The 27,288-nt window shown below is 43.2% G+C and overlaps 1 protein-coding gene across 4 annotated transcripts in view; it reads left to right on the forward strand.

The window, feature by feature from the left end:
* Positions 1–27,288, forward strand: part of prkcz (protein kinase C, zeta) — a 138,349-nt gene that overhangs the window by 85,200 nt on the left and 25,861 nt on the right. For all 4 annotated transcript variants that reach the window (XM_031747926.2, XM_039604310.1, XM_031747928.2 and 1 more), the window contains 9 exons: positions 8,174–8,305; positions 10,070–10,160; positions 11,101–11,153; positions 11,282–11,476; positions 17,037–17,134; positions 19,190–19,276; positions 21,946–22,081; positions 22,207–22,294; positions 22,741–22,860. In XM_031747926.2, the coding sequence (XP_031603786.1) occupies positions 8,174–8,305; positions 10,070–10,160; positions 11,101–11,153; positions 11,282–11,476; positions 17,037–17,134; positions 19,190–19,276; positions 21,946–22,081; positions 22,207–22,294; positions 22,741–22,860 (1,000 nt within the window). The remainder of the gene's footprint in view (positions 1–8,173; positions 8,306–10,069; positions 10,161–11,100; positions 11,154–11,281; positions 11,477–17,036; positions 17,135–19,189; positions 19,277–21,945; positions 22,082–22,206; positions 22,295–22,740; positions 22,861–27,288) is intronic.

The raw sequence follows: 27,288 nt of genomic DNA on the forward strand, positions 1-27,288 counted from the left end.
AGTCCATAAAACCTTAGAAAAATCAGTCTTGAGATATTTCTTGGCCCAGTCTTGACGTTTCAGCTTGTGTGTCTTGTTCAGTGGTGGTCGTCTTTCAGCCTTTCTTACCTTGGCCATGTCTCTGAGTATTGCACACCTTGTGCTTTTGGGCACTCCAGTGATGTTGCAGCTCTGAAATATGGCCAAACTGGTGGCAAGTGGCATCTTGGCAGCTGCACGCTTGACTTTTCTCAGTTCATGGGCAGTTATTTTGCGCCTTGGTTTTTCCACACGCTTCTTGCGACCCTGTTGACTATTTTGAATGAAACGCTTGATTGTTCGATGATCACGCTTCAGAAGCTTTGCAATTTTAAGACTGCTGCATCCCTCTGCAAGATATCTCACTATTTTTGACTTTTCTGAGCCTGTCAAGTCCTTCTTTTGACCCATTTTGCCAAAGGAAAGGAAGTTGCCTAATAATTATGCACACCTGATATAGGGTGTTGATGTCATTAGACCACACCCCTTCTCATTACAGAGATGCACATCACCTAATATGCTTAATTGGTAGTAGGCTTTCGAGCCTATACAGCTTGGAGTAAGACAACATGCATGAAGAGGATGATGTGGACAAAATACTCATTTGCCTAATAATTCTGCACTCCCTGTATTCACCAGGTGCCCGCTGTTTGTCACCACTCAAGTCTTTTCCACATGTGGTAAATCAGTTTGATGGGACAACATATTGACAGCATCCCGCCTGAGATGTTCTGTGAGCTCGGCTTGCCATTGCTTCCAAAGCTGAACACACGAGGCAATAGAGCAGGGCGATATGGCCAAAAATATTTATCACGATATACATTTGAAAATTTGCGATAACGATATAACTGACGATATAACTGATGAGAGACAAAATACAACTCCACAACTTTACTAACGCAAAAACCCCATCCATTCATTTTCACTTAAACAAGCAGCTGTTTTTTATGTGCATTAAAGCTATATAAACATTTAACAGTGCAAATGCAGATTCCTTGCTGAAAGTTTAACCAAAAGGCATTTCTAGTAGAAATGGGCTGACATATCCTGAGCATAACCATGTATAATATTCACTGAAGTTAAAAAGAGGTGCTTTGCAACATTAAACTGCAGAGTGCCAAATAAAAAAGCCAAATATGTATTTTTCGGACCATAAGGTGCACGGGATTATAAGGCACATTAAGCAAAACAAAGCAGTCAGATAAATCAAACTTTATTCATCTCATTCTTCTTGCTTCCTCCACTTCTGTACCATTGATTCATTAATGCTGTATTCTATCACAGCTGCTCTATTCCCATGTTGTTGCAGTACGTATATTAATGACTAACCTCGTATTGTGGATGGATTATCTCAGTTGTTCTCCTGACTGAAGTTTGGTCGGGGCGATCGTGGCTCAAGAGTTGAGAGTTCGTCTTGTAATCGGAAGGTTACCGGTTCGAGCCCCGGCTCGGACAGTCTTGGTCGTTGTGTCCTTGGGCAAGACACTTCACCCGTTGCCTACTGGTGGTGGTCAGAGGGCCCGGTGGCGCCAGTGTCCGGCAGCCTCGCCTCTGTCAGTGCGCCCCAGGGTGGCTGTGGCTACAACGTAGCTTGCCATCACCAGTGTGTGAATGTGTGTGTGAATGGGTGAATGACTGGATATGTAAAGCGCTTTGGGGTCCTTAGGGACCATAAAGGCGCTATATAAATACAGGCCATTTACCATTTACCATGTTTACAGCATCCTGCCATGCGATTGCATTTGTCCCTAACCATCGGGAACCCTCATGTTAACTTTTATCGAGTGGAAAAGTGTTAGCGTTCATCCTCGAGCTTCACTGTGTTTATGCTATGCTAACATAGCTGTGTTGCTAGCGATCCCCTAGCACATCATTATATACCAGCTAGCCCAACTTCAGTAACCCTACAAACGTCACTGCTGTTTAGTTTCCTGTCTTCATTTATGTTGGAAGTGATAGCAGAGCTGTATGTTTGAATGTTTCAGAAATCTCTCAGTCAGAACATGCTATATCATGTTTAGGTAACTAGCGAAACTAGCGAGCTAACTTCCGCTAGCTTCCTGCTAACTTCTAACTCCGTTAAATGTAATAAATTCTGTTTTCATGGATGCCTGGATGTTAAACACCTGGTAAAGCAGCAATGCTGATCGTTTTATTAAAGATGAAAGAATTTAGACAGTTTTTAACTCTCAGTGATGCAGCAGTGTTCGTTTGACTTTGGGACCTGAAGCGGACGGAGTTTAGGACCCAGATTACTCCCAGATTTATGAACACCTTAGTCCGACAAATACGGCAATAACGACGGCCCGCTTGCATGTTCTACAAAAAAATGTGCTTTGTTGTGTATCTGACGGACAAACACCAAACCAGTTCCACATCACTGAAGTTGCACCATTTTTACAAACCAATTCTGGTTCATCCGTTTCACTCAACAATCCGCTTTCCCCCTTCTCATTCTCCGTTGCCGCCGTGCTTTTTCGGCCATGTGCGTATGAAAACAAAGGCACTGCGCATGCGCGTTTTACCCATATTCTATCGCGATATTTCATTTTCTTATCGTTGCCTAACATTGTACCGGTATTACCGTGAACGGTATAATATGGCCCAGCCCTACAAGGCTACGTGACACACAGCTTCAGATTTCTAGTTTTACTTAACCTTCATGGGCTATTTGGTGCACTTTAATCAGGCATTTAACTAATTTAGGATGCAAAGACTGCAGCTGTGGCATGTAATGAGTGTTGTGTATATTTAGATTTACAGACTTGGACACATTAGGAAATGTACATCAAGTCAGGAGATGTTCCTGCTGTTTCCCTTCATAAATTCATAACAGCAGGCGCCTGAATTGTTAAGCAGCTGGCTCTCAGACTGGGACTTGTGTGACTGTTGCTATGCCAGCTCCCAGGATTCTGGTTGGTTACTGTGTTGTTGTAGAAGTAGGCCAAATTTCTCCTCCTTTCTCTCACTCTCTCTCTTTACATCTGTCTCCCTCCCTCTCTGTCTGATGTTGCAGAGGCAAAGCTGCTTTGTGGCTCTCTCCCCTCTGACATAGTGGGCTGTCTTTAGCTCGTTTCCCATGTGATGAGGACGGGCGTTGGAGGATGACTGACAGCGTCCTCTCATGGAACAAGATCCACACAAGCAAAAAACAAAATCATGCTAGCTCAAACATGAGAGGGACATGTTTGTGACTGCTGGTTAGAGATGTGTCATCAGAATCAGATGAAGTTTATTAGATTGTATCTTTAGCTTTCTAGCCTGGTCTTTTTCCCCACAGTGACATCCGTCACACTGGGCGTAATGAGGAGTGGGACAGAGAGTTCATGGTTTCTGTCAGTGCGGCTTTGACCTTTGTGTCCTCAGTGAACCTCATCCATATACAGGACCTGGAGGTGTTAGGCACTGGGCTTTACCCAAAGCCATTTTCAGGCAGACACAGGTTTGCCAAATGTATTCATTCATCTGACTTCACATGCATACGAACTTGAGTGACACCCCATTGTTAATTCATAGGGTTTCATATACGATGTTGGCCCAACCTTTGCAGCTATAACAGTTTCACTTCATGTGGGAATGTTGAAGCTTTAGGAGTATTTATGGGATTTTTGAGTACTCTTCCAGAATCTGTGAGGTCAGACACAGAACACATGAGTGGCTCGCAGTCGCTGCTCTGATTCATCCCAAAGGTGGATGGGATCTTGGGTTGAGGTCAGGACTCTGTGCAGGCCAGTCAGCTCAGTCATGTCTTTATGGAGCTGCTTTGTGCACTGGTGTGCAGTCTTAGAGGCCATCCCCAAACTGTTCCCACAAAGATGGAAACATGAAGTTGTCCAAGATGTCTTGGTATGCTGAAGAATTTCTTTAAAGTAAACTCTGGGGCTGAGCCCAGCTCCTGAAACACAACCCCACACCAAAATACCTCCTACACCGAACCTAAAATCTGGCACATGTAGTCAGATAAGTACCGTTCTCATGGCAACCATCAAACTCATATTCGCCCATCAAATTGCCAGATGGAGAAGTAGCTCAGGAGGTAGAGCAGGTCATCTACTGATCGGCAGGTTGGTGGTCGAGTCCTGTCTCCCTTGGGTTAGTAAGTACTTAAAGTCATAGAAGAAATTGGATGGGTGAATGTGGCATGTTGTATTACGGTGCACTGAGCACTCTGGGAGAGTAGAAAAGTGTTTTGTAAGAATCAGACCAGTTACCATTTGTTACTCGGTGCTTCTGCGAGCTCTGTGATGCTTTGCATTGAGCTTGGTGGTGTGAGGCTTGGATGGAGCTGCTCAGCCATGAACCTGTTCGTCAGCTAATATGGAGGTCACAGGAAGTTTGGAGGTCTGCAGGAAGTGGGCGACCTCTGCATCCTCTGACCCCACTCTGTGGTTTTACGTGCCATATCACTTTGTCGCTGAGTTGCTGTTGCCAATCACTTCCTCTTTGTTATAATACCTTTAACAGTTTTGCAGTGTTTAGTAGTGAGGAAAGTTTCTGACTGGTCTGTTTGCACATGTGGCATCCTGTAACTGTACCATGCTGGAGTTCAGTACAGTACAGTAGTAAGGACGGTGGTTTCTGAGGCACATTATATTCTGTAAATGATGCTTTGCTGTTCTAATGGCCTGATTCTGTGCAGGTGTTTGGCTCTGATGAGTTTTCGTCTTCAGCACATCATTTCTCAGCAATATTAGGCCCGTCAGTGTGCGGCACTCGTATGATCTGTACTACTGTCTGCTGGGATCAATCGATAAAGAGCCTTCTGCTCTTTAATCTGAAGCTGCAGGCAGCTGCAGGACTCTGGACCTCCATGTGACAAGCACAGCCCTGAGAGATGCTTCTCCCCTGTGCTGGTTTCTGTCTGGTATCCCAGCTTATTCTGGCTGCTCCACTGTTTGGTTTATTACATGTTCTTAAAAGCTGGTGACCTCCGTGAGTCTTGGAAACACCACATACTGCCACCTAGATGACAAGAATACTCATGAGTCATCATAAACATTGTTGATTATCACATTAACAGTGGCAGAGGCCGAGGTGTGGTATGAGTCAGTATGAGATGAGTGGTGTGCACTAATACACCACTTCCTGTACTCTAATGTCCTGGAGCCTGATACTCCAGGGTACCCCGTACAGTCACATGTATGTGCTCTGCAGCAGCTCAGAGCGGTGAGATGTGGTCCAGCTAAGTCAAGGACAGCGTTTGGGGTGAGCCGTTCATGCACCAAAGAAACAACTTTAGTCAGCTAGTCAGTTTTACAGTGTTTCACTATTCTGTCTCAAGGAGACTGCATGTATTATCATGTACAGACGTGTACGCACACTCATCATGGCCATGTAATATTTAATCATTTAACCAGTGTAAATGTCAGTCAGTTATTTGGGTATGATTATGCTGATGTCAGTCAAGGGCTGATATCCAGTCAGCGTACAGGTGCATCTCTAACTGTGATTATTCTCATGTTGGTATTTGTATCACCCAAAAAGTCCTAAAAAGAACCCGAGGCTTAGATTTGACATCGCTGTCAGGCTGGGTGAAAGTTTGTGCTTTAACTCTGTTTACTGTTAGAGTAACAGGACTGAAAGAGGCCTTTGAAGTCTGAATACTGACTGGGACTTTGTTCTTTACAATGATGTCAGTACAGCCAAGCACACACTCTGCATCTCAAGTGTTCACTTCCCAGGGAGACGCTTTGGTGACAGCCTGCCCAGGCACACCGAGCAGCTTTGGTACAACTGCACAGAAAGAACTATCTCCACACCATCTCATGTAACAGAGTAAACTTATAATAAGCCTTGGCCTGGCCGAGGACACAAGGAGAAAGGACAAGTCTGAGTTAGAGACACGTACATAAAAGATGAGGCTGAGGTTGTGCAGTCCAGTCAGAAATCTATCATATTAAAATCAAATCACTTTTATTGTCATGTCACATGTGCAGGTACACTGGTACAGTACATGCGAGTGAAATTCTTGTGTGCGAGCTTCACAAGCAACAGAGTTGTGCAAAATACAATAACGTAAAACAAGCAAAATATAAGAATGGCTAAATCTGAGTGTAATAAATAAATGTACAATATAAGAGTGTATGCATTACTGGATGTGTATACTAAATATGTTTTTGTTTTTTTGTTTTTTTACGTGTGTGTGTGTGTGTATATACATATTTTACAAATTAAATAGATTAAACAATAAAATAAAATATATGAAATATACAGAGGTTGGTAGTTGAGACATGTGCAAAACAAGTGGCATTTATATACAGTATGGAGTGCATAATGTTGTTGAATGTGGGTGAGGTGTCTATGAAGTGTTCAGCAGTCTGATGGCCTGGTGGAAAAAGCTGTCTCTCAGTCTGCTGGTACGGGACCGGATGCTGCAGAACCTCCTTCCCAATGGAAGTAGTCTGAACAGTTTATGGCTGGGGTGACTGGAGTCCTTGATGATCCTCCCCGCTTTCCTCAGGCACCGCTTCCTGTAGATGTCCTGGAGGGAGGGAAGCTCACCTCCAATTATCCGTTCAGGGCACCGCACCACTCTCTGGAGAGCTTTGCGGTTGTAAGCGGTGCTGTTGCCGTACCAGGTGGTGATGCATCCAGTGAGGATGCTCTCAATGGCACAGCGATAGAAGGTCCTGAGGATGCGGGGGCTCATGCCAAATCTTTTCAGTCTCCTGAGAAAGAAGAGGCGCTGCTGCGCCTTCTTCACTGTTTTGTTTGTGTGTACTGACCATGTGAGATCCTCGGCCAGATGTACACCAAGGAAGCGGAAGCTGCTCACTCTCTCCACAGCAGCGCCGTTGATGGTATTGTTAACATTACAAATCCATATTTTCAGCGTGATGTAGTGTCTGTGGTTGATTTAACTGCATGTCACACTGTATACACGCGGTTTTATTTTAAACACGTTCTGGAAATGTAATGTGTATGTGTATACAGACTATGGGTCAGAAGTTTAAGAAAACCCCAAATTTTCGAGTTGTTTATTGAAAATGATGCAGTTTAATGTCTCATTGCACTCTGAAATGAAAGCATAGTACAAATAAGTAATTGGAGTTAAAAAAGAAATCATGGAATCAGTTTATAGACCAAAGTGTATTCTAAACTCTGACTCATCAGAGTAGCCTCCTTTGGCAGATGTAACAGCTGAACACAGCCGTGACATTCTTTCTACAATAGAATCAAATATTCTCCCATATCTGTAGCAGAAGTTCCCATAAATGTGGACCTTGTAGGTTGCTTTGCTTTCACTCTTCTGTCCAGTTCATCCCAAACCAGCTCAATGGGGTTTAAGTCTGGAGACTGTGCTGGACACTCCACGTTTCCAAACTCATCATCTTGTTCTTTGTTCCTGAGGTAGTTCTGGCACAGCTTGGACTGATGTTTTGGGTCATTATCTTGCTGTAGGATGAACCCCTGACCAACTAGGTCCATACCAGAGGGTGCTGCATGGAGCTGCAGAAAGCTGTGGTAGCTGTTTTGGTTCAGGGTGCCTCTCACTCTGTACGAGTCACCGACCCTGGATCAGCAAACGGCCCCAGACCGTCACACTTCCTCCTCCATGTTTGACAGTCGATGCCACACACTGTGGAATCATCCTTTCACCTACTCCATGGCGAACAAAGACTTCAAATATGTTGATTTATCAGTCTAGTTTTCCAGTCTTCAGTAGTCCAATGTCGGTGTTTCATGGCCCAGACAAGCCTCTTTGTCTTATTCTGACGTCTGGCTTTCTTGCTGCAACTCATCCTGTCAAACCTGCTGCTCAAAGTCTTCTCTTCACAGCTGAAACTCAGACTTGCGTGTGTATGTGTGTGTGTGTGTGTGTGTGTGTGTGTGTGTGTAAATCATACATTGTCAGCACGGTTACTGTCTTGTTTATGAAGACAGAGTTCTATTGTTGAAAATTTCTCTGTTATAAATGCACAATGTGTATTTATTCTGTCATGATAATAATTGTATTAAAGTTATGTAATATACTGATTACAAATGTGGATGTTTGCAGCTGTGTTTTGTGCTATCCAGCCATAAAAGCTAACTATGAAAATGAGACTCCTCATTTAAACGATGAAGAGTCTCATTGTCTGTCCTGTAGTGTTACAGTTTGACTTTGACATATATGTTCAGCTTGTTAAAAAGGGTGCATGTTTTTGTCTTACAGAAAGCCTACTGTGCCCACTGTAGTGAAAGGATATGGGGGCTGGGCAGTCAGGGCTACAAGTGTATCAACTGCAAACTGCTGGTCCATAAGCGCTGTCACAGACTCATCCCTCAGACCTGCCAAAGGCTTATGGTGAGTATGTTATTATGCCCATTAAATAGCACAGAGGCTCATGTTGTCTGCATGGATCATTGGGATAGCCTTTTCCCTCTCTGGACAAAGAACTGTTCAAAGAAACCATTAAAAGCCCCAAATTACCATGACACTCATATCAATGAGGGGCGTGTGTAAACTGTGGACATGCAAAGAATAATGTTTAACCTTAGGTGCACTCAATGATTGACCCTTCTTTGGTCATAGGTGGAGCAGCTGCTACACTGGCCCTGTTGTTTAATCTCTCTTTAATTTGTTAGCAGTAGGCTAATAAGGTAGATGAGCAAAAGTTAGCTGGTCAGTGTTACTGATGGGACGAATTATGTTCTCAAGCTGTTGTCAAACATTAAGGTGGATGCCATAGCAGGGATTGTTGAACAGCTACTGTATGTATCTCATATTTCTGTATAGTTTTTCATATTTATATCTTGTTCATAGCCTGTACATAGCTTGTACTTACTACAGCCTGTACATACTTATAGTTATAGAATATTCATAACATACTTCATACCGTGTACATGATAACATACCATAATAGACCCATTTCTGTAATATACTTACACATCTATATTATTGCTAATATATATTGTAATATATCTATATCACGGCTAAAGTACTTCTGGATGGATGCAAACTGCATTTCGTTGCCCTGTACCTGTGCATGTGCAATGACAATAAAGTTGAATTCTATTCTATTCTATTCTATAAGGCATCAAAGTCCCTCCCAACCAATCAGAATGCATTTGGGAACATTAAATCTCCTTTCCAATCAGAGTGAACACAGTGTCAGAGCGACGCTGGAAACAGTGTAACAAGTTGTTGTTTTAAATATAAGGTTAATATATTAGAGCTCTAAAACTGTATATGTTAAACTGATGATGATCCTCAAAAGGTGCATTTAGGTCTTTGTGTGATTCTGAGTCAGGGCTGGCTCTCAGTGTAAATGAAGCGAGTGAAACTGAAACCTCTTGCTTTGGGCTCAGCATACCTTGCTAATCTTGCTTCACAGTAACACCTTTCAGGCCTGTAGACCTCAGCATCAAGTGGAACCACGCAGGATCTGCACAGAAGCAACAACAAAACACAACAGTTTTTCAAAAATGTCTTTAAAATGTACTTGTGTTTGGTATGTGTGCTGCTTAACATGAGATTCAAAGATCAAGTCAGGTATCCACGTAGTGATGTCTTCCTTCTTATCTTATCAGTGAAGCAGTTTATAAAAAGGAATTAAAATGGCTCTGAAACAGCTGGGAAACAACAAGCTACAGCAAAGGAAATGAGCAAAATCATGCAACCGCTGGTCTTTCTTCAAAGACCAGCAATATAGCGATATCCTAACTGATAGAAAATAAGGACGGCGTGACCACAGACCAGTGTGTTCCATGTAATCAGTCCATTAGAGCGCTAGGCGAGCGTCTGGCCAAACAGAAAGATCCAAAATTTTGACCTCAAAGACCCAAATCCTGAGCAGAAAATCAATGCAGTCAATGGAGTATGTGCTCTGCGACTGTGCTGCTATCTTCACTGCCTTTTTTCCTGGATAAGATTAAATCCCTTTTCTGGAGAAGCCCCCACACTTCATTAGAGCAACAACATTTCTCCACATGAGCTGAAATACAGACGTCGTCCTGAGCGTAAACATGATCCATCATCCACTCATCCAGGACTGCACAGCCATGACGGGATATCTGATAGGGCATGTTGCAAAGAAATGTAGGTGAATATCTGAAATCGTTTCTTCAGGATCCAGTCATGCCATCACAGAAGCCCCCTTCAGATGCCCAGAGTGCCGAGGTGGACCTTCCACTGGATGACACAGAGGACACAGATGGGAGTAAGATGCATTTCTTTTATATGTCACTGAGTTACCTAAGAAAGCTATAACGAGAAGCTTATAGTTGTATGAGTGCAGGTTTCTTTGAGATCCAGATGAAAAAGGGAAACTCTGAACTCTGCTACATTTTTATGAGACATGAGTCAGCAGAGAGCGTGACGGGATCCTGGACACAGCATCCAAACCCAATGCATGCAAGTCTAGAAACTGTGAACTACTCACATGTCCCAGTCTGATTGTATTCAAGTCCTGGACTGTTTGGACTCTAATATATAAGACATTTAATACTTCTCACAGTTTTCTGATGTCTTCTGTGGTCCTTAGTAGGCGGTGAACTGACCGTTGGGTGGGCCCTAAGAAATATGTTACAATAAAATACAATAGAGTGTAATTTTGTTTGAAATGACTACAAATATTTAGCATAAGAATGCATTTGAGTTTATCTCAGAGTAAACAGTGATATCTGTGGATAAACAGGGTGACAACATTTCTTTGAAAGTACACAAACTCTTTTAAATTTGAGAGTGAATAAAAAATAAAGAAGAGTGCTTTTCTCTACAGAGATGTCCACCACTACACCATTTTCTTTAGTGTTGCGTTAAACAACAGGTATTTGTACAATTTATAACCGAGGAGCCCTCAGTGGTCCTCGCTGTAATTTTAGAAGTTACCAAAGAAATGAGTACCAGAGTTGCTGCTCGGACCGGTGGGTCTGGTCTCTTCACTTCTCATTCGCTGTCATCACTTATGTAACTCTGAGATGCTTATGTGTAAACTTGTGCCCATGTGATGCTCTGGGACCCCTTGTGGATTAGCCTAGTTTGGTAAGAACAGTAGTCTTAATTTTGTGTGCTCTGCCTCCCTCTGCTGGCTGAGGAAAAGAAAGCATTTGTGACGGTCTCCAGATGGTCATAGTTTGGTGTGGATCTGTGTTTTGCAGTACCGTTTTTACCACACAGCTGTGCAGTGAACAAAGCAGAAGACGAGACAGAGGTAAGACAGACTCATTAAGGATAATACGCTGATAATGTAAAAGCTGTCCATCATTTTGAAAATGACTGTGCGATCATTCTTCTACATAAACTATGCTACTGATGCTATTCTGACCTCTGCCCCTGTAGGACGTCAAAGCAGTAGTTGATGGCATCGATGGCATTAAGATATCCCAGGGACTGGTTCTCGGGCTGGGTGACTTTGACCTGATTCGAGTAATAGGACGTGGCAGCTATGCCAAAGTTCTGCTGGTGCGGCTAAAGAAGAATGAGCAGATGTACGCCATGAAGGTGGTGAAAAAGGAGCTGGTCCATGACGACGAGGTGAGAGCACCCGGAGAAACTCTGAGTGTAGTATTTAAGCCCCTAGAACCACATGACTTAGTACTCGTTAGCAGTAATAGGTTTCTTGTAGCTGGTCACCAGGTTTGCACACATCTCAGGAGGCATTTTAGCACACTCCTCTCTATAGAAACTCTTGAAATCCTGCCACTTGGCAGCGTGAAGCTTCACCTCCCTCCACAGGTTTTTAATTAAGAGTTAATGTCTGGAATCTGGCTAAGCCAATTCATGACCTTAATGTGCGTTTCCTTTAGACACTTCTTTGTTGTTGCCTTGGCAGCATGTTTGAACTGTCACGCTAGAAGACCCATCCATGACCCGTCCTGAGTGTTCTGTCTGAGGAGAGGAGGTAACGGCCCCATCAGTATGTCCCAATCCAAGGCATAATCTTTCCACCTGTGTGCTTGAGGGTGGGGTTGGTGTTCTTTGGTTCATACTCAGCACTTCTCTTCTCTTCCCTCCAAAACACCGCAGGTCGGGTTGATGCCAAAAGCCTCATTTCTTTGTTTCATCTGTCCGCAGCACTCTCTCCTAAGCTTTCTCTGAATTATTGAGATCTTCCCTGACAAATTTAAGATGACACGTGCCTTCTTTTGAAGGGTGACTTTGCTGCAGGACTTCAGGTCATGGCAGTGTGTTGTGTTACCAGTGGTGTTCTTGGTGACTGTGGTGCCAGCTGCCTTTAGATCATTAACAAGTTTAGGGCTGATCCACCACCTTTGTCATGATAAACTCAGCCCATTCCACAAACAAACAACCTTTATTTGACACAGTACAGCATGTAGTGAAATGCTTGTGTCCAAGCTGCGGACCGGCTGCACACATAGCCGTGCCATTCCAGGGCCTGGTTTTAGCATGTCTAGCCAGGACCTTTACTGGATACTGGGTGGGAATCAAACTTGCGACCCCTGCTCCAAAGGTGTGTAGGCTTACCACTACACTATCCAGCTGCATTCCTGCCTTATGGAGGCTGACATTTGTTGACATTTGTTGGTCTTCCCATGGGTTTCTGTGTGCTTTGTAAACAGTAGGAGTATTATATGTGGCACACAGCCAGTCTGTGAGAGCCTGAATCCTCCATTTATTGTAGAGGATCAAATATTGTATAAAATATATACTTTACAACAACAAGCTTCTTGTGCAGCATCCCACTGAGGTCTGACAATACAAAGTCCAAAGATGACGAGTACATAATTTCAACATTGTTCATGGACAGCATTTATACCGTCCATGAACATCAGTGCTGCTCTACACGTGTCTTCCCTAAATACTGTACACTGCTTTTACCAGTTTGTATATACATGATGCTGATGCTGGCAAATACTTGAGTACAGATGATGCTGAAGGAATACAACCTTAGCATCTGTGAAGCACCAGGTGTCTGATAGTGGACCATTGAATCGTCAATAACAGCTAAACCGTGCTCTTTTAATTTTCTCTTCAAATGAGGCCTAAATTTACAAAGTGACCACCTCGTGTTATACAGAAGACTGAGTTAGTGATTGAAAACATCAGAATTAGTGTGTTTCTCACTGACTTCTGTACAATTAGTTTTACAACCCCCTGCTGGACATTAGAAAGAATGCAGGATTTATACAGCTGTGAGTTTTCAGACCTGGAGGCTTCATCCATCTTTAATGTGTTGTAACAGTCCAGAACAACTGACTGAGAACAGCAACCACCACAGCTGCAAGTGTAAAAGACAAACAAGAGAAGGAAACTACAAACACTAAAACACTGAAGGTTTAAAGATTTCTAAGCACAAAGACTGAGAAGTGTAATGTTTGCCTTCAGGAGGGGATATAACTCTACAAATCAGCCTATGTGGAGACAGTTGTTGCTGTTTTCCTTTTGAAATACCTTGGAACAGATTTGGTAGGCATTAGTAAATTCTTGTATAAAAGTGTGTAAACAGCAGCTTCAGCACCCAGTGATTTCCATTGAAGTCCACATACACAGATGATGTCAGGATCTGTGACGTTGCCTCCTCAAAGTGGCACATCCCAGCCACGGACCGCTTTTTTCTGTCTTACATGTAGGGTTGAACTGGACCAGTGGTGGACAGTAGGACATGTTTCATTGAGAATGTGGGGAATTTTCAATGCTTCTGTATGTATTTTCTCTAATACTTAGAGGGCAGCTGGTTTTGCACGCCGTCTGTTTCATTGTTTTGAGCTTGCATGGAGACAGCATAGCTCCAGAGAGATTTAGGAGCACTAGACTATGTAACAGGTCAATATTCAGAGGAGAGAGGAGGGTAAAAGTTGGAAGTGAAGGGTGACGATGAAACAGTGGGGATGTATGAAAATATGAGAATCGGGATTGGCTAAAGGAAGTGAATGGAACTGAGCCAGAGACTGGAAGGAAATGGAACAAAGAAGGGGAAATATGGAGTGGAGGTGGCACAGAGCTCCTGAGGAGAAAGAAATGAGTGGGTGACTGAAAGCAGCAGATGAAATCCGGGTGTAACATCCTCTTTGCAGGGATGAATAACCACATGAACATGACGTCAGACTGATTTCAAAATGGTTAAAGTCTGCATAAATAATGTTCCACAGGCAAAAACATGTTATATTCACAGAAACAGAAGCATTACAAGAGCCAAATGTGTCTTTTCATTTTCCACGAGTGACACCCAGACCTGCAGCTTTCTTTGAAAGTGTCTGTCACACAGAGTCTGTCTGTATGGTATGTTAGCAGTATTGACAGCTCCCTGTCCTCCAGGACCAATCAAACCCCTTAGAAACAGCACGTGACTTCTCAGCTGTGGGTGGATTGTGGATAGAATAAGAATCAGTGAATTAGTTTGAAATACAGGGAGTGCAGAATTATTAGGCAAGTTGTATTTTTGAGGAATAATTTTATTATTGAACAACAACCATGTTCTCAATGAACCCAAAAACTCATTAATATCAAAGCTGAATGTTTTTGGAAGTAGTTTTAGTTTGTTTTTAGTTTTAGCTATTTTAGGGGATATCTGTGTGTGCAGGTGACTATTACTGTGCATAATTATTAGGCAACTTAACAAAAACAAATATATACCCATTTCAATGATTTATTTTTACCAGTGAAACCAATATAACATCTCCACATTCACAAATATACATTTCTGACATTCAAAAACAAAACAAAAACAAATCAGCGACCAATATAGCCACCTTTCTTTGCAAGGACACTCAAAAGCCTGCCATCCATGGATCCTGTCAGTGTTTTGATCTGTTCACCATCAACATTAGTGCAGCAGCAACCACAGCCTCCCAGACACTGTTCAGAGAGGTGTACTGTTTTCCCTCCTTGTAAATCTCACATTTGATGATGGACCACAGGTTCTCAATGGGGTTCAGATCAGGTGAACAAGGAGGCCATGTCATTAGTTTTTCTTCTTTTATACCCTTTCTTGCCAGCCACGCTGTGGAGTACTTGGACGCCAGCGTGTGATGGAGCATTGTCCTGCATGAAAATCATGTTTTTCTTGAAGGATGCAGACTTCTTCCTGTACCACTGCTTGAAGAAGGTGTCTTCCAGAAACTGGCAGTAGGACTGGGAGTTGAGCTTGACTCCATCCTCAACCCGAAAAAGGCCCCACAAGCTCATCTTTGATGATACCAGCCCAAACCAGTACTCCACCTCCACCTTGCTGGCGTCTGAGTCGGACTGAGGCTCTCTGCCCTTTACCAATCCGCCACGGGCCCATCCATCTGGCCCATCAAGACTCACTCTCATTTCATCAGTCCATAAAACCTTAGAAAAATCAGTCTTGAGATATTTCTTGGCCCAGTCTTGACGTTTCAGCTTGTGTGTCTTGTTCAGTGATGGTCGTCTTTCAGCCTTTCTTCCCTTGGCCATGTCTCTGAGTATTGCACACCTTGTGCTTTTGGGCACTCCAGTGATGTTGCAGCTCTGAAATATGGCCAAACTGGTGGCAAGTGGCATCTTGGCAGCTGCACGCTTGACTTTTCTCAGTTCATGGGCAGTTATTTTGCGCCTTGGTTTTTCCACACACTTCTTGCGACCCTGTTGACTATTTTGAATGAAACGCTTGATTGTTCGATGATCACGCTTCAGAAGCTTTGCAATTTTAAGACTGCTGCATCCCTCTGCAAGATATCTCACTATTTTTGACTTTTCTGAGCCTGTCAAGTCCTTCTTTTGACCCATTTTGCCAAAGGAAAGGAAGTTGCCTAATAATTATGCACACCTGATATAGGGTGTTGATGTCATTAGACCACACCCCTTCTCATTACAGAGATGCACATCACCTAATATGCTTAATTGGTAGTAGGCTTTCGAGCCTATACAGCTTGGAGTAAGACAACATGCATGAAGAGGATGATGTGGACAAAATACTCATTTGCCTAATAATTCTGCACTCCCTGTATTTTGAGTCAGCTCTGTTTTCTGTGTTACCCAGATTCCATTTCTTGCTCTTGACTCGTCTGGCTTGCTGATCTGATAACTCAAAGCTTAGCTGAAGTTAACAGACTCTGATCACGTTCTTTAGACTCTGTGACTTCTCTGCCTCAAAAGTCATCAGGTAGTCCTAGAACATCGTAGCTGGAACATATGTTAAAAGAAAGACAGAGAGAGATTGGTAAGGAGGTGAGATAGGCCTGGATAAAGAAGAATGGTGAAGCCTACTGACTGTGCTGTGGTTGTGTGATGAAAGTCCACTAGATGGCAATATTGCTCAACATATAGGCCGAGGACAGGCGTCCTATAACTACAGCATTATCCATCAGCTGACCAGCTCACGTTGTCCCACATGGACACGTTTTATTCCATGACAAAGTTTCACTTTCTCTACAAACAACAATCCAAGGACAGCAGGAAGGTGATTCCACTGAAAGTCAAATAATCTGAAATGTCAGATGTGTTACTGTGATTTATTTTGCATAATAACAATAATAATAATGGTTGGATGCAGTAATGACTTGACCAAAAGAAATTTTGTATCATGGCACAATGTACACACACCTGATCACAGTTTAATGATGCTTTAGCTCCGGATAAAGAGTCCTCGCTGTAGGCTAAGCACTGAGCAGCATCCATGACATCCTGGGTACTCTGAAGAACTTCTGGGAGTTGGAGTGCTTTCAGCTGTTATTTTGTGACACCTGATTTAGAAAGGCGATTCAGTATAAAGGCTTGGATACGATGAGATGCTGATGTCACAAAATAACGTGAAACTTTGTAGCAAACACTTCAGACTGCATACCTGTTATAATGTCACTTACTATTGGCAGTATTTTAGTCCAAAATCACAAACTGTAGGTAAAACATGGACTTTGAGAAGTGAATGTAAGCCACTGTGGTTCAAGTGCCTTAAACCTGCCATCGTGTTAAGGGACAATAGAGAGCTCTTCTGTTTTCCGAGTTCATGGCTTGCACTCCGTTAATCTCCCATTCTGTGTGTGGGGGCTGTTCAAACCAGTGACAGCAGTGACCTGATGTATCTCCATCGATCTGTCTGAGAAAACCTACTGACAAACCGATTGTTCCTACATTATCTTTCTTTCATGCTGTGTCTGTCTCATCTCTGCAGGATATTGACTGGGTGCAGACAGAGAAGCATGTTTTTGAGCAGGCTTCGACCAATCCCTTCTTAGTCGGCCTCCACTCCTGTTTCCAGACAGAAAGTCGGTAAGAGGATGATAACACTGTGAGCGCTGTCAGGCACAGTGCCTTTCACTAAATACTCCTTTGACGATGACCCGTTCTCACCTCAGTATACTGAAGTAAGCTTAACGTCTAACTTTGTACTAAAACACACAGATCCAAAGTATATGTTCCAGCATACAGATACATATTTAGTCGTACGTCTTCCAATCACTACATGCACACATTAGCTGTAAACTGTGGCTCATGGCTGTGAAGTATAAAAATTCGCTTTGAGCCGTTGTTTAAAAATAAAACACAGATTCAGGCGACCTGACAAACAGAGGAAGGCTGTTCCTGAGTAGATCCACACATATCTGAAGACAGGTTGACAGTTTTCCTCAAGCTCCTCCCTTTTTTAACTTTGCTTAGAGAAGTCTTCGAACTGCTTTCTGGGCCTCAGTGTTTAATAAGAAAGCACAATGTTGTGTGTCATTAGGGTTGTGTCACAACAACAATGCCGCTGCACTCTGACACTGATTCAACTCTGTGTGACCTGTGCAGTGTCCAGCCCAGCCCAGGAGCTCCATCATGCACCGAGGTCAAAGTTCAAATGAGTTGTAGTTTGTGTCATGGTTTACATTGTGTGTCTAAATGTACTGAATTGAAAGAGATTAGACATTGTGGTGAGGTCATTGTTGTAGTTGGGAAATAAACCTGGCTCAGGTTTGTAATGTGCTCCATTCAATAGTTCTGCAGATCTATTAAAACTTGTTAATGATGTGATGAGGACTAAAGGCACGGTTCACACACAGGATTTTGCTGACAGTAGAAGTTTTGAAAACGTTGCCTGTTTTCCTCAAACAGTGCTGAACCCAGCAGGGCTGCATCCATAACAGCCCTTCATAAGCATCACATGACCAACAGCTGTGACATCAAACAGCTGAACTTTTTTTTACTTTACTATTATTTTTTTTATGATTTGTAATAAACACTGACAACTTTCCCCAAAAGTTCAAAGTCCAAAATTTATATAAGGACATTTTCATACATTCAATTTATTTATACATCACAACAACAGTCACCTCAAGGTGCTTTATGCTGTAAGCTAGACCCTACAATAATACATACAGAGAAAAGCCCAACAATCATATGACCCCCTATGAGCAAGCACTTTGGCGACAGTGGGAAGGAAAAACTCCCTTTTAACAGGAAGAAACCTCCGACAGAACCAGGCTCAGGGAGGGGCGGGGCCATCTGCTGCGACCGGTTGGCGTGAGAGAAGGAAGACAGGATAAAGACATGCATACAACATGCAGTGTCACATTTGTCCTCCACAGTATCATCTAAATAACACTTTAGGTGTTATTACATAAACGAAGCTGAATGACTTGCTCATCCAACCATTTCCACATAGTCTCCTTTGTGGAGCAACACCCCTCCAGGCACCACCTGCAGCTGTACTATATTTCCTCCACTCTTTTAAGCCAGGTGAAGAGTGGCTGTGCTGGCAACACATGGTTACGATGTAACATGCATGTGCTGTGGATTAGCTCAGGTCGTTTGTGTCTCACCTCTAAACTGCGTGCACATATGAAGAGATTCACTCGTTGTGCATTGCTTTAATCGACGGTTGGTCACGAGAGGATAGCGCAGGCTTCGGTTGCCTAGGCAACCCACTAATGTATTTTCTACTCCCTCTTATTATTGGCTCACATTTCAGTCGCTTCAATCGCTCGACTGCCATTTGTGAAAAGTTTACTTCAGGATCCACCCATGTCGTATTTCCAGCATCTTAGTACTACCTTAATTCTATCTTAATACTATATTAATACCATCTTCTCCTGATCACTTGAGGTCCTTTCATGAAGACTTCTTGACAAGGATAACACCGTCTCGGTTTCATCTCTTTAATGTGATGTAAAATGAACTAATATCATAACGATCCATTTACTTTTATTATTGATGAAATAACATCAAACGGGGCTTTTGATATAATGAAGACCAGCAAGAAATGCTCTTTTTTAACTTTTACATAATGTTCATATTGGGAGTATCTGATGTAACGTCTGTTCATAAATGTTCTCACTCTGTTTCCAGGTTATTTCTAGTGATCGAGTATGTAAACGGTGGGGACTTGATGTTTCATATGCAACGACAAAGGAAGCTCCCAGAAGAGCACGCAAGGTAAACCTCCAGATGTACGCCAGCTGTTTCCAGACATTATCCACATAAAATATGGTCCCTGTCCACAATGTGAGAATCTTTAGATAGATAGGCACATGGTGTTTAGGTGTACTCCCACATATGCATTATGAACAGGCTGCATGTTTGAATGAAGACTGAACAGCAGCTGATTCAGTCTGAGGTGGTAAATGAGGCCTCCGTGATAGCAGGATGACACTGAAGTGGGTACATTTGATTTTGGTTACACTGACATGACACAGAAAACTCATTTGTACAATTGTGAACAATTTTGGGGTAAATGACTTCCAGAAGGGTCAAACCATTGTATCTGCATCCCTGGAGCAGAGCCAGTTCAGGGACAGTGTAACCTAAATTTTCACGTAGCCTCGATTTACACGCAGGCAATCGTGAGGGCAGCTCTGACGATACAGCCATGTGTACGTGCAGCATTGGGCCGGTTCAACGCATGTCTGTGCAGAGCGGGCAGACTCATGTTCAGCTGTCTTCGTGAAAGCTGTTGTGAGTATTAGACATCAGAGGCCTCAGGTACCAGCTGCGTGCCTGAAACACATCAGCTCAGCGGCTTTCAGGACAGTCTACAGATTCATACAGGGTGTCTTCTTTTAAACACATATGTTTAAAGATATGCTTCATGGGACGCTTTAACAGGTCTCAACACTTTTACCCTTCTTTTAAAATATAATGAGCACCCATAATTCATTGCGGCTGTCTACTCGCGGGGCGCTCCAGCTGTGTCTCTGATAAATAGTGGATCAAAGGCTGTGTAATTTACAGAGGCACCGTTGGACCCCTATCAGCTCATGCAATCTGGATTGTGGAGGCAGTGGCTGTACATATGCAAAGCAGCATGTTAATTACTCATAATGATGGTACATATTCATGAGCGGCGCTCTTAGAGAGAGAGCCCTGCCACATTCCCCCACACCGTGGGGGAGGCGGGCTGGTGGGCAGGGGATTGTGCTGCTGATAGGCCATAGCTTCCATCAGTCTGATGGCAACAAAGAAACAACAGCGTACAATGGAGGCTGTCACAGTGAAAATGTGGGGGAGCGACGTGGGACTTCTCCACTGCAGTCTTTTGCCTCAGTGTTTCACAGATTTATAGCAGCAGACAGTGAGAGGCTTGTCAGTTTTAATGAAGGCTCATCTCCTAGAGACAGAATACACACAACCTACACATGGAGAGAAAACATGTGACTGACTCACCGAAGAAGCACTCCAAGTACATCTAATGATGGCCCAAACTACAAAGGCTTTATAGACTAGCTGTCATAACAATAGGCATAGTAGAAGAAGAACTGTTTGGCACGAGGAGAACGTTCCCTTTAATGTCTATTACTTTGTATGGACCCAGGAGTCAAAGTGTTGCAGGTGTTCTGACACATGCTGAACTGTTAGGAGCTGTGGCCTCAGAGAGGAGTGATGATACTGGCAGACCTCCGTCTGAGAGGGAGTAAACTACACCTGTGAAGTGGTACTTTATGTACACACAGCTGGAGACACGGCCACTACACAGTGGCTTTGCTTCTGCATGACACGCACACACGCTTTGCAAATGTGACGCGCAAATTCAGTTACATCTCAGTCCAGGGTGTCCTCTCACCCAGTGACAGCTATCAGTAGTAAACAGTAGTGTTTACAAAGCCCACTGTAACACGGCTGGAGGTGTTATCGATGGCTTCTTTAGCTTTCTAAGAGCTTTGGCAGCAGCTGAGTAAATTATTTGCAGGGAACAAGGACAGAGGCCACGTGGGAACGTACTTCTCTGGGAACTGTAAACTGTACTTATCCATCCCAGGCTCTGTTTGCAGCATGACAGTGATCGCCAACATTTAGCCAGAGCTATAAAAACCAGTTTTCATTAGTTTTATAAGACAAAGAGTCCTGCAGCAGATGGTGAGTCCCACTGACGTGCACAGCTGTTGGGAGGACGTCTTACATTTCTGCAGAGGTGCACACCTGCCTGCCGCAGATTTGAACCTGTTGGACTTTTGTTGGTCTTTCAGCTTTTTAAAATTTCACGTACACTGAACCAACACATAACATTTATCTACAAAATAACAGCTGGCAAAGGTGGCAGGTGTGCTTCAGGTTTCTAACGAGTGTTTGTGTCTTCAAGGCCAAACCTTCACAATTTCTACATTATAAGAAAAAAGGAGAACAATAATCTATAAAAATCCCAACAACTAATCAGAAACAGGAAGAGAAACAGTCATTCAGTCATGTTAGATATAGCACCGCAGGCATTAGTGCACTGAGGGCCGTCATCGTTTTACATTGACCTGGCCCCAAAACACACACAGGTTAGAAATCTAACAACCTGCCTGCTGCGTCTCTTATTTTTGTGAAGTAAATGTGTGGACCTGTCAGGCTTTGGAGAGCGTTTACATGTGCCCTCCTAGTCACTGCTGTTCTTATGGCTGTAGTACGGGTAGCTTCTGTAAATGTAACACAAACGCTCGACAGCATCACGAGCAGATGCAGCTTTTTTGGAGAACGATTGAGACGAGTCACCTTTAGTCACGGTCTGTAAACATCGATTTGCAGTGTCACTAAATCCATGCAGCTGTGCAGGAAGGATTTGGACATGTTCTCATGTGTGAGTGAAAATGTTTGGTAGCATCAGGTCACCTCTCATCTCGTCGCAGATTCTACGCTGCTGAAATCTGCATCGCGTTGAACTTCCTACATGAAAAGGGCATCATCTACCGTGATCTGAAGCTGGACAACGTGCTCTTGGACCACGAGGGACACATCAAGCTCACAGACTACGGCATGTGCAAGGTAAGGACAGTGTGTACAGTGTGGGCAGCTGTAGCATTATCAATAATGCATTAGCTCAGTATTGACTGGAAGGTCTAGCATGCTCTTGTTGATCTCTCCAAACGCTGCTGTCTTCTTCTTCTTAGGAGGGAATCAGACCAGGTGATACCACCAGTACTTTCTGTGGCACTCCAAACTACATAGCCCCTGAGATCCTGAGAGGGGAAGACTATGGTGAGTACAGGAGCGGTGTAAAGGGTTCACAAACCATTACAAACTAATATGTGCTGTCTAACAACATTCATGTTATACATGTGAATGTGTTTAACTGGTCCAAATGTGCTCCTGTGCTACCTCGTTAAGTATGCATGAGGTATGTATGTATATAATACAGCAGGTTCCCAGTAACTCCTGCATGTGTGACATTTTCTGTGTGTTTAAATCCCTTTCTAACGTTAGCCGTGTGTCAGTCTGCCCACACTGCAGTATGTCGTGTTGTGTGTCTGTACATGTGCAGAGCCATGTAGTGTACCAAGCACCACATAGACATGACCTCTGTTCTCAGCTCTCAGCCCTGGTTTGTAACTTATTGATCGTTTCTGAGCAGAGCACAGCTGCCAGATGCACAACAGTGTGTTGATGTCACACCCAGTCTGAATGTGATGTGATGTTCCTCCCAGGCTTCAGTGTGGACTGGTGGGCTTTGGGCGTGCTGATGTTTGAGATGATGGCTGGAAGGTCCCCGTTCGACATCATCACTGACAATCCTGACATGAACACAGAGGAGTACCTCTTTCAGGGTGAGCCAGACCAATGATCAATACCAATACTGACTGTTAGACTCAAGCCTGTTGCTTAAGGAGATATCACTGATCATCATCAATAATGAGTCAGTCTGCAGATTACATGGAGCTTTTACAGGTCGAGGAAATCTAATCCGCACTTTGGCTTTTTTAATTCTTTCAACTTAAAGACTCTAAAATAAAAAAGGGCTGGGTGAGTTTGAATATTATCTTATAGTGAAATGAACAGGATTGATGCCCTGCTGCAAACACGTGCACTGATGTGTGTGAACGAGCCACACAGAGAGCCATTGTTGTGGTTCCAGTTTTAGTCTTGGACCACAAGCTCTCCGCTTATGTTCGCCGCTGTGTCGTAGCCTGGAGCCGGCTCTCTCCGTGGCTTCCTCCACTGACGCAGGCCGGAGACCACGCCCCTTACACAACGTGTGCAATCACACTGAGGCTACTGTAGAGGTTCATGAGCATGTTTGCTGACACGCTGTGTCATAATCAGGAGGTGTAAATCTGATGGACGGCGGTTACTTTTAAAGCGTCATGAAACAAAACGAGTGGGAGTGGAGTTTTATCTGGAACTGAAGAGCTCATCATCTGTTAGAAAAAAATGAGTAAGGTGCACATCCTGTCCATTTGTAAGAGTCAGGGGCACACGAGAGCTTCCTCCTGTAGCTGCTCACAGTCGCTCATTTACAGTTTGACTGTTGAGTCTAAATCTGAAGCTTTTTGTTTTGACGTCCCAGCCACTCCGTTCCAAATCATTTCTAACTGAAACTGTTTGGGTGAAGAAGATCTATGTGTTTCTATCAACAAGTCAAACCAGTGCAGCACACGCAAAACACCAAGAGAAGCTGCAGAGTCAGACATGTTTTCATGCAGTTTAGATACAAATGATAGGACTGCAATCATGTTAAAGTAATCTTCCATCCATCATAATCTTATTTACAGTATTTCAGTTTGTGATTTTTATCTCTTAAAGAGGTGTTAGTTACTTCCCTCCGATGCTCACACCTGATTGCATTTCTCTTCCTGTAAGGATAAGGACGTTTCCAAGTGGAACAAAAGGATTAGCATTCAGAGACTGACATGCTTTTATACATCACAGTGTCATCATCCAGCAGTGCTCAGCAGTAAAGCTGTAGCAAACAATTCAATTCAATTCAATTCAATTCAATTTCTTTATTGTCCCACAAGGGGAAATTAGTTCAGCAGCAGGATAAAAATAATCAGAACAATACTTTAAAATAATAATGACAATAATAATGATAGAAAGTCCAAGGTCAGTTATTTGCCATTAAGGAGACAAGATGCAGTCGGGATAAAAGAGACCTGAAGTCTTTTAGTCTTCCTCACAGGTACTCTAAAACGGCGGCCGGAGGGCAACAACTCAAACTCACTGTGAAGTGGATGGTTTAAACAGTTAATAATAGAATGAGCCTTCCTAAGCACATTTCTATTGTAAATGGCCAAAAGTCCATCTTGCCATCGCCCTGAAATTTTGCTAGCAGTTTTTACCAGAAGTCCCAACCGATTCTTATTCTTCACCGTCAGGTTACCAAACCACGCAGCGATACAAAAAGACATCACAGATTCGATAAAACTTCTATAAAACAAAGACAACATCTCAGATGAGACATTAAAAGATCTCATTTTCCTTAAAAAGAACAGTCTTTGTTGAACTTTTTTAGTAGTGGCATCAGCATGAGATTCAAAACACAGTTTATGGTCAAGTACCACAGCTAGATATTTATAACTCTCAACTATCCCAATATCGGCAGTTTTAATGATGGTAGGTGATGAGCTATAAGAGGACTTCCTAAAATCAATAATCATGTCTTTAGTTTTCGACACATTAAGTGAAAGGAAGGACTCATCACACCAATTCACAAAATCATCTACAACCTGTCCATGGCCTGACTCATCCCCCACTAGAAGACTGACGATTACTGTGTCGTCAGCAAACTTCAGGATGTCTGTTCGTGAGATTACTGCGACACTCATTTGTGTACAGAATGAACAGAAGGGGAGAGAGGCAGCATGCTGGGATGATCCAGTAGAGGAGAGCACATCAGAAAATACATGATTCACCCTCACACATTCTGACCTATTGGTCAGAAAGTCTGTCACCCAGCCGACCAGACTAGTGTCAAGCTTGAAATGATTGTAAAGCCTGTCAGCAAGTAAGAAGGGTTGAATTGTATTAAATGCAGATGAAAAGTCAGCAAATAATAATCTTGCATGGGTGTGGGGGTCCTCAAGATGCTTATACAAGAGATGCAGGAGTGTGACAACAGCATCCTCCACACCTCTCCCTGCTCTATAGGCAAACTGGAAGGGGTCAAGATGGTGTTCAACCTGCATTAAAATCTCCTTCTTAATTATCTTCTCAAATGTCTTCATCACTAAAGAAGTCAGAGCCACAGGCCTAAAATCATTCAGTGCCTTAGGAGAACTGCCCTTAGCAACTGGAACAATAATAGCATGTTTCCAAATCTTAGGTGCCGTCTGTAGCTCTAAAGAAAGTGAGAAGATATGGTGAAAAATCCCACTCAGCTGATCAGCACAAGTTCTCAGTACCTGTCCACAGATGTTGTCAGGTCCAGGACTCACACATACAGAGTACTTTTAAAAAGCAACAAGTTCTTTGCACGTTTTCAGATGTGCGAGTCCTCATTTTACATCTATATATATCACTGCAACGTAAACCTGTTACTCACACTGGTACCTGCTCACACACTCAGCATCATGCTGCTGCTTTCACTCTTCTTCATGGCCTGCAGCACGTCTGCTGTCCTCATTAGAAGAACTGAAGTACACACAATGACAGCACTCAGAATACCCACTGCTTGTTACTGAACTGTGCACAACTTAAACTTTGGTGCCTAATGAAGTGATCCACAGTCAGTCTGGTCATTAATCTCCACATCCAGACAGAGCAGAGTGCTTCATCATGGTGGAGTTTTAACAGATCTTTACAGTGTCCCAGATGACAAGTAGAAGAAGTAGAAGTCAGCAGAAAATAACCTCGGTGTGATCACATGTTTATAATAGAGAAACCTCAGGAACTTCTACTTGCATGTGTTTCCTCGAGCCATATGGTCTCTTTACATAGCACGAAGCCACCCAGACTGTCCTCTGTGACAGAAATTCCTCCATACTACACACTGTGTCAAAGGAGCATAGTGCAGCACCACAGCTAGCATCTGTCACCAGTACCGTCCTCCTGGCGGCCTTACCGGTACAGCAGCAGGTTCCTGGATCAATGCCTGCCAATGGAAACCAACCCTTCACTATAGGAGCTCCCAGCCATATGCCACCTAGCTAGACCCTGAGCCAGGCCTTACTCTGGGTATCTGTGCACCACATGCTAACCCTGGAGCTTTAGATAGACACTCAGAAACATTTGATTCAGGAATCAGCCACAAGGCTGTATTCACAGCTAACATGTACAAGAACTGAATGTAATGGTTAAATCTAAACCTCAGCCACCTGTAAAGCTTGCACTTTACTTTTATAGCTGAAGTGAAAATAAAATGGGCAGGCTAATACAGCAGACTATCTGTCTGTTAAAACTGGCCAATAGCAGCCACCCCCCATGTCAGCTAGGCTCCAGCTGGCATTCATCAGCCTTCTCAACTCATTGTTATGTAGCAATATCTAAAATTTCTTCAGCTGGGCTTTCTCCTTTACACTGAAAGGAGGCGTCATGGTTTAAGACTGGCTTCAGAAAGAAAACTGTGTATACCAACAGGACAAATGACATCAAACCTTGTTTATATACAGTGATAAATGATGTAGTCTACCTTCATGATATAACAACAATTTCTTTCTGACAAACCAGTTACCAGTAAACACATCCATGTTTGAAGCAGGTCGGCTGAACAGTTGCCAAGATTAAAAGATTATTAATATGTAAACACAGTGACAGAAATCAATCAGGCGTAACATTATGACCACTGACAGATGAGGTGAACAACACTGGTTATCTCTCTGTCATGGCACTGATATGTTACTGGGAACAATTAAACATTTTCCCAATAGGTTGATTCTGTTCATCTGGACATTCTCAGTGGGAGAAACGTTTCCTCATCATCAGGTGACTTCTTCAGTCTCAGCTGATTGCAGGTTTCCAACCTTATAAACAGGACATTTGCACAATGACTGAAACCAGCAGCACTGATTAACAATGGGCTGGGAGGTCAGTTTATTATCATTAATATGCAAATTGATCAAAACCCACTGATCAATGTCCATGAGTCCCACTCACAGAGAGTTGGGGAATGGCTGCAATCACAGCATTGTGAGATGGTGACAGATGGACCCTTAGGGCCCCTCCTCCATTCAGAGATGGTCTTTCCCTTTTCACGTAAATGGCCTCTTTCTTAAAAATTATATGTATAAACCAGAAATGTTGATTGTTGGTAATGTTTA

This window comes from Oreochromis aureus, linkage group 20, assembly GCF_013358895.1.
Source record: "Oreochromis aureus strain Israel breed Guangdong linkage group 20, ZZ_aureus, whole genome shotgun sequence".
NCBI classification, from domain to species: Eukaryota; Metazoa; Chordata; class Actinopteri; order Cichliformes; family Cichlidae; genus Oreochromis; species Oreochromis aureus.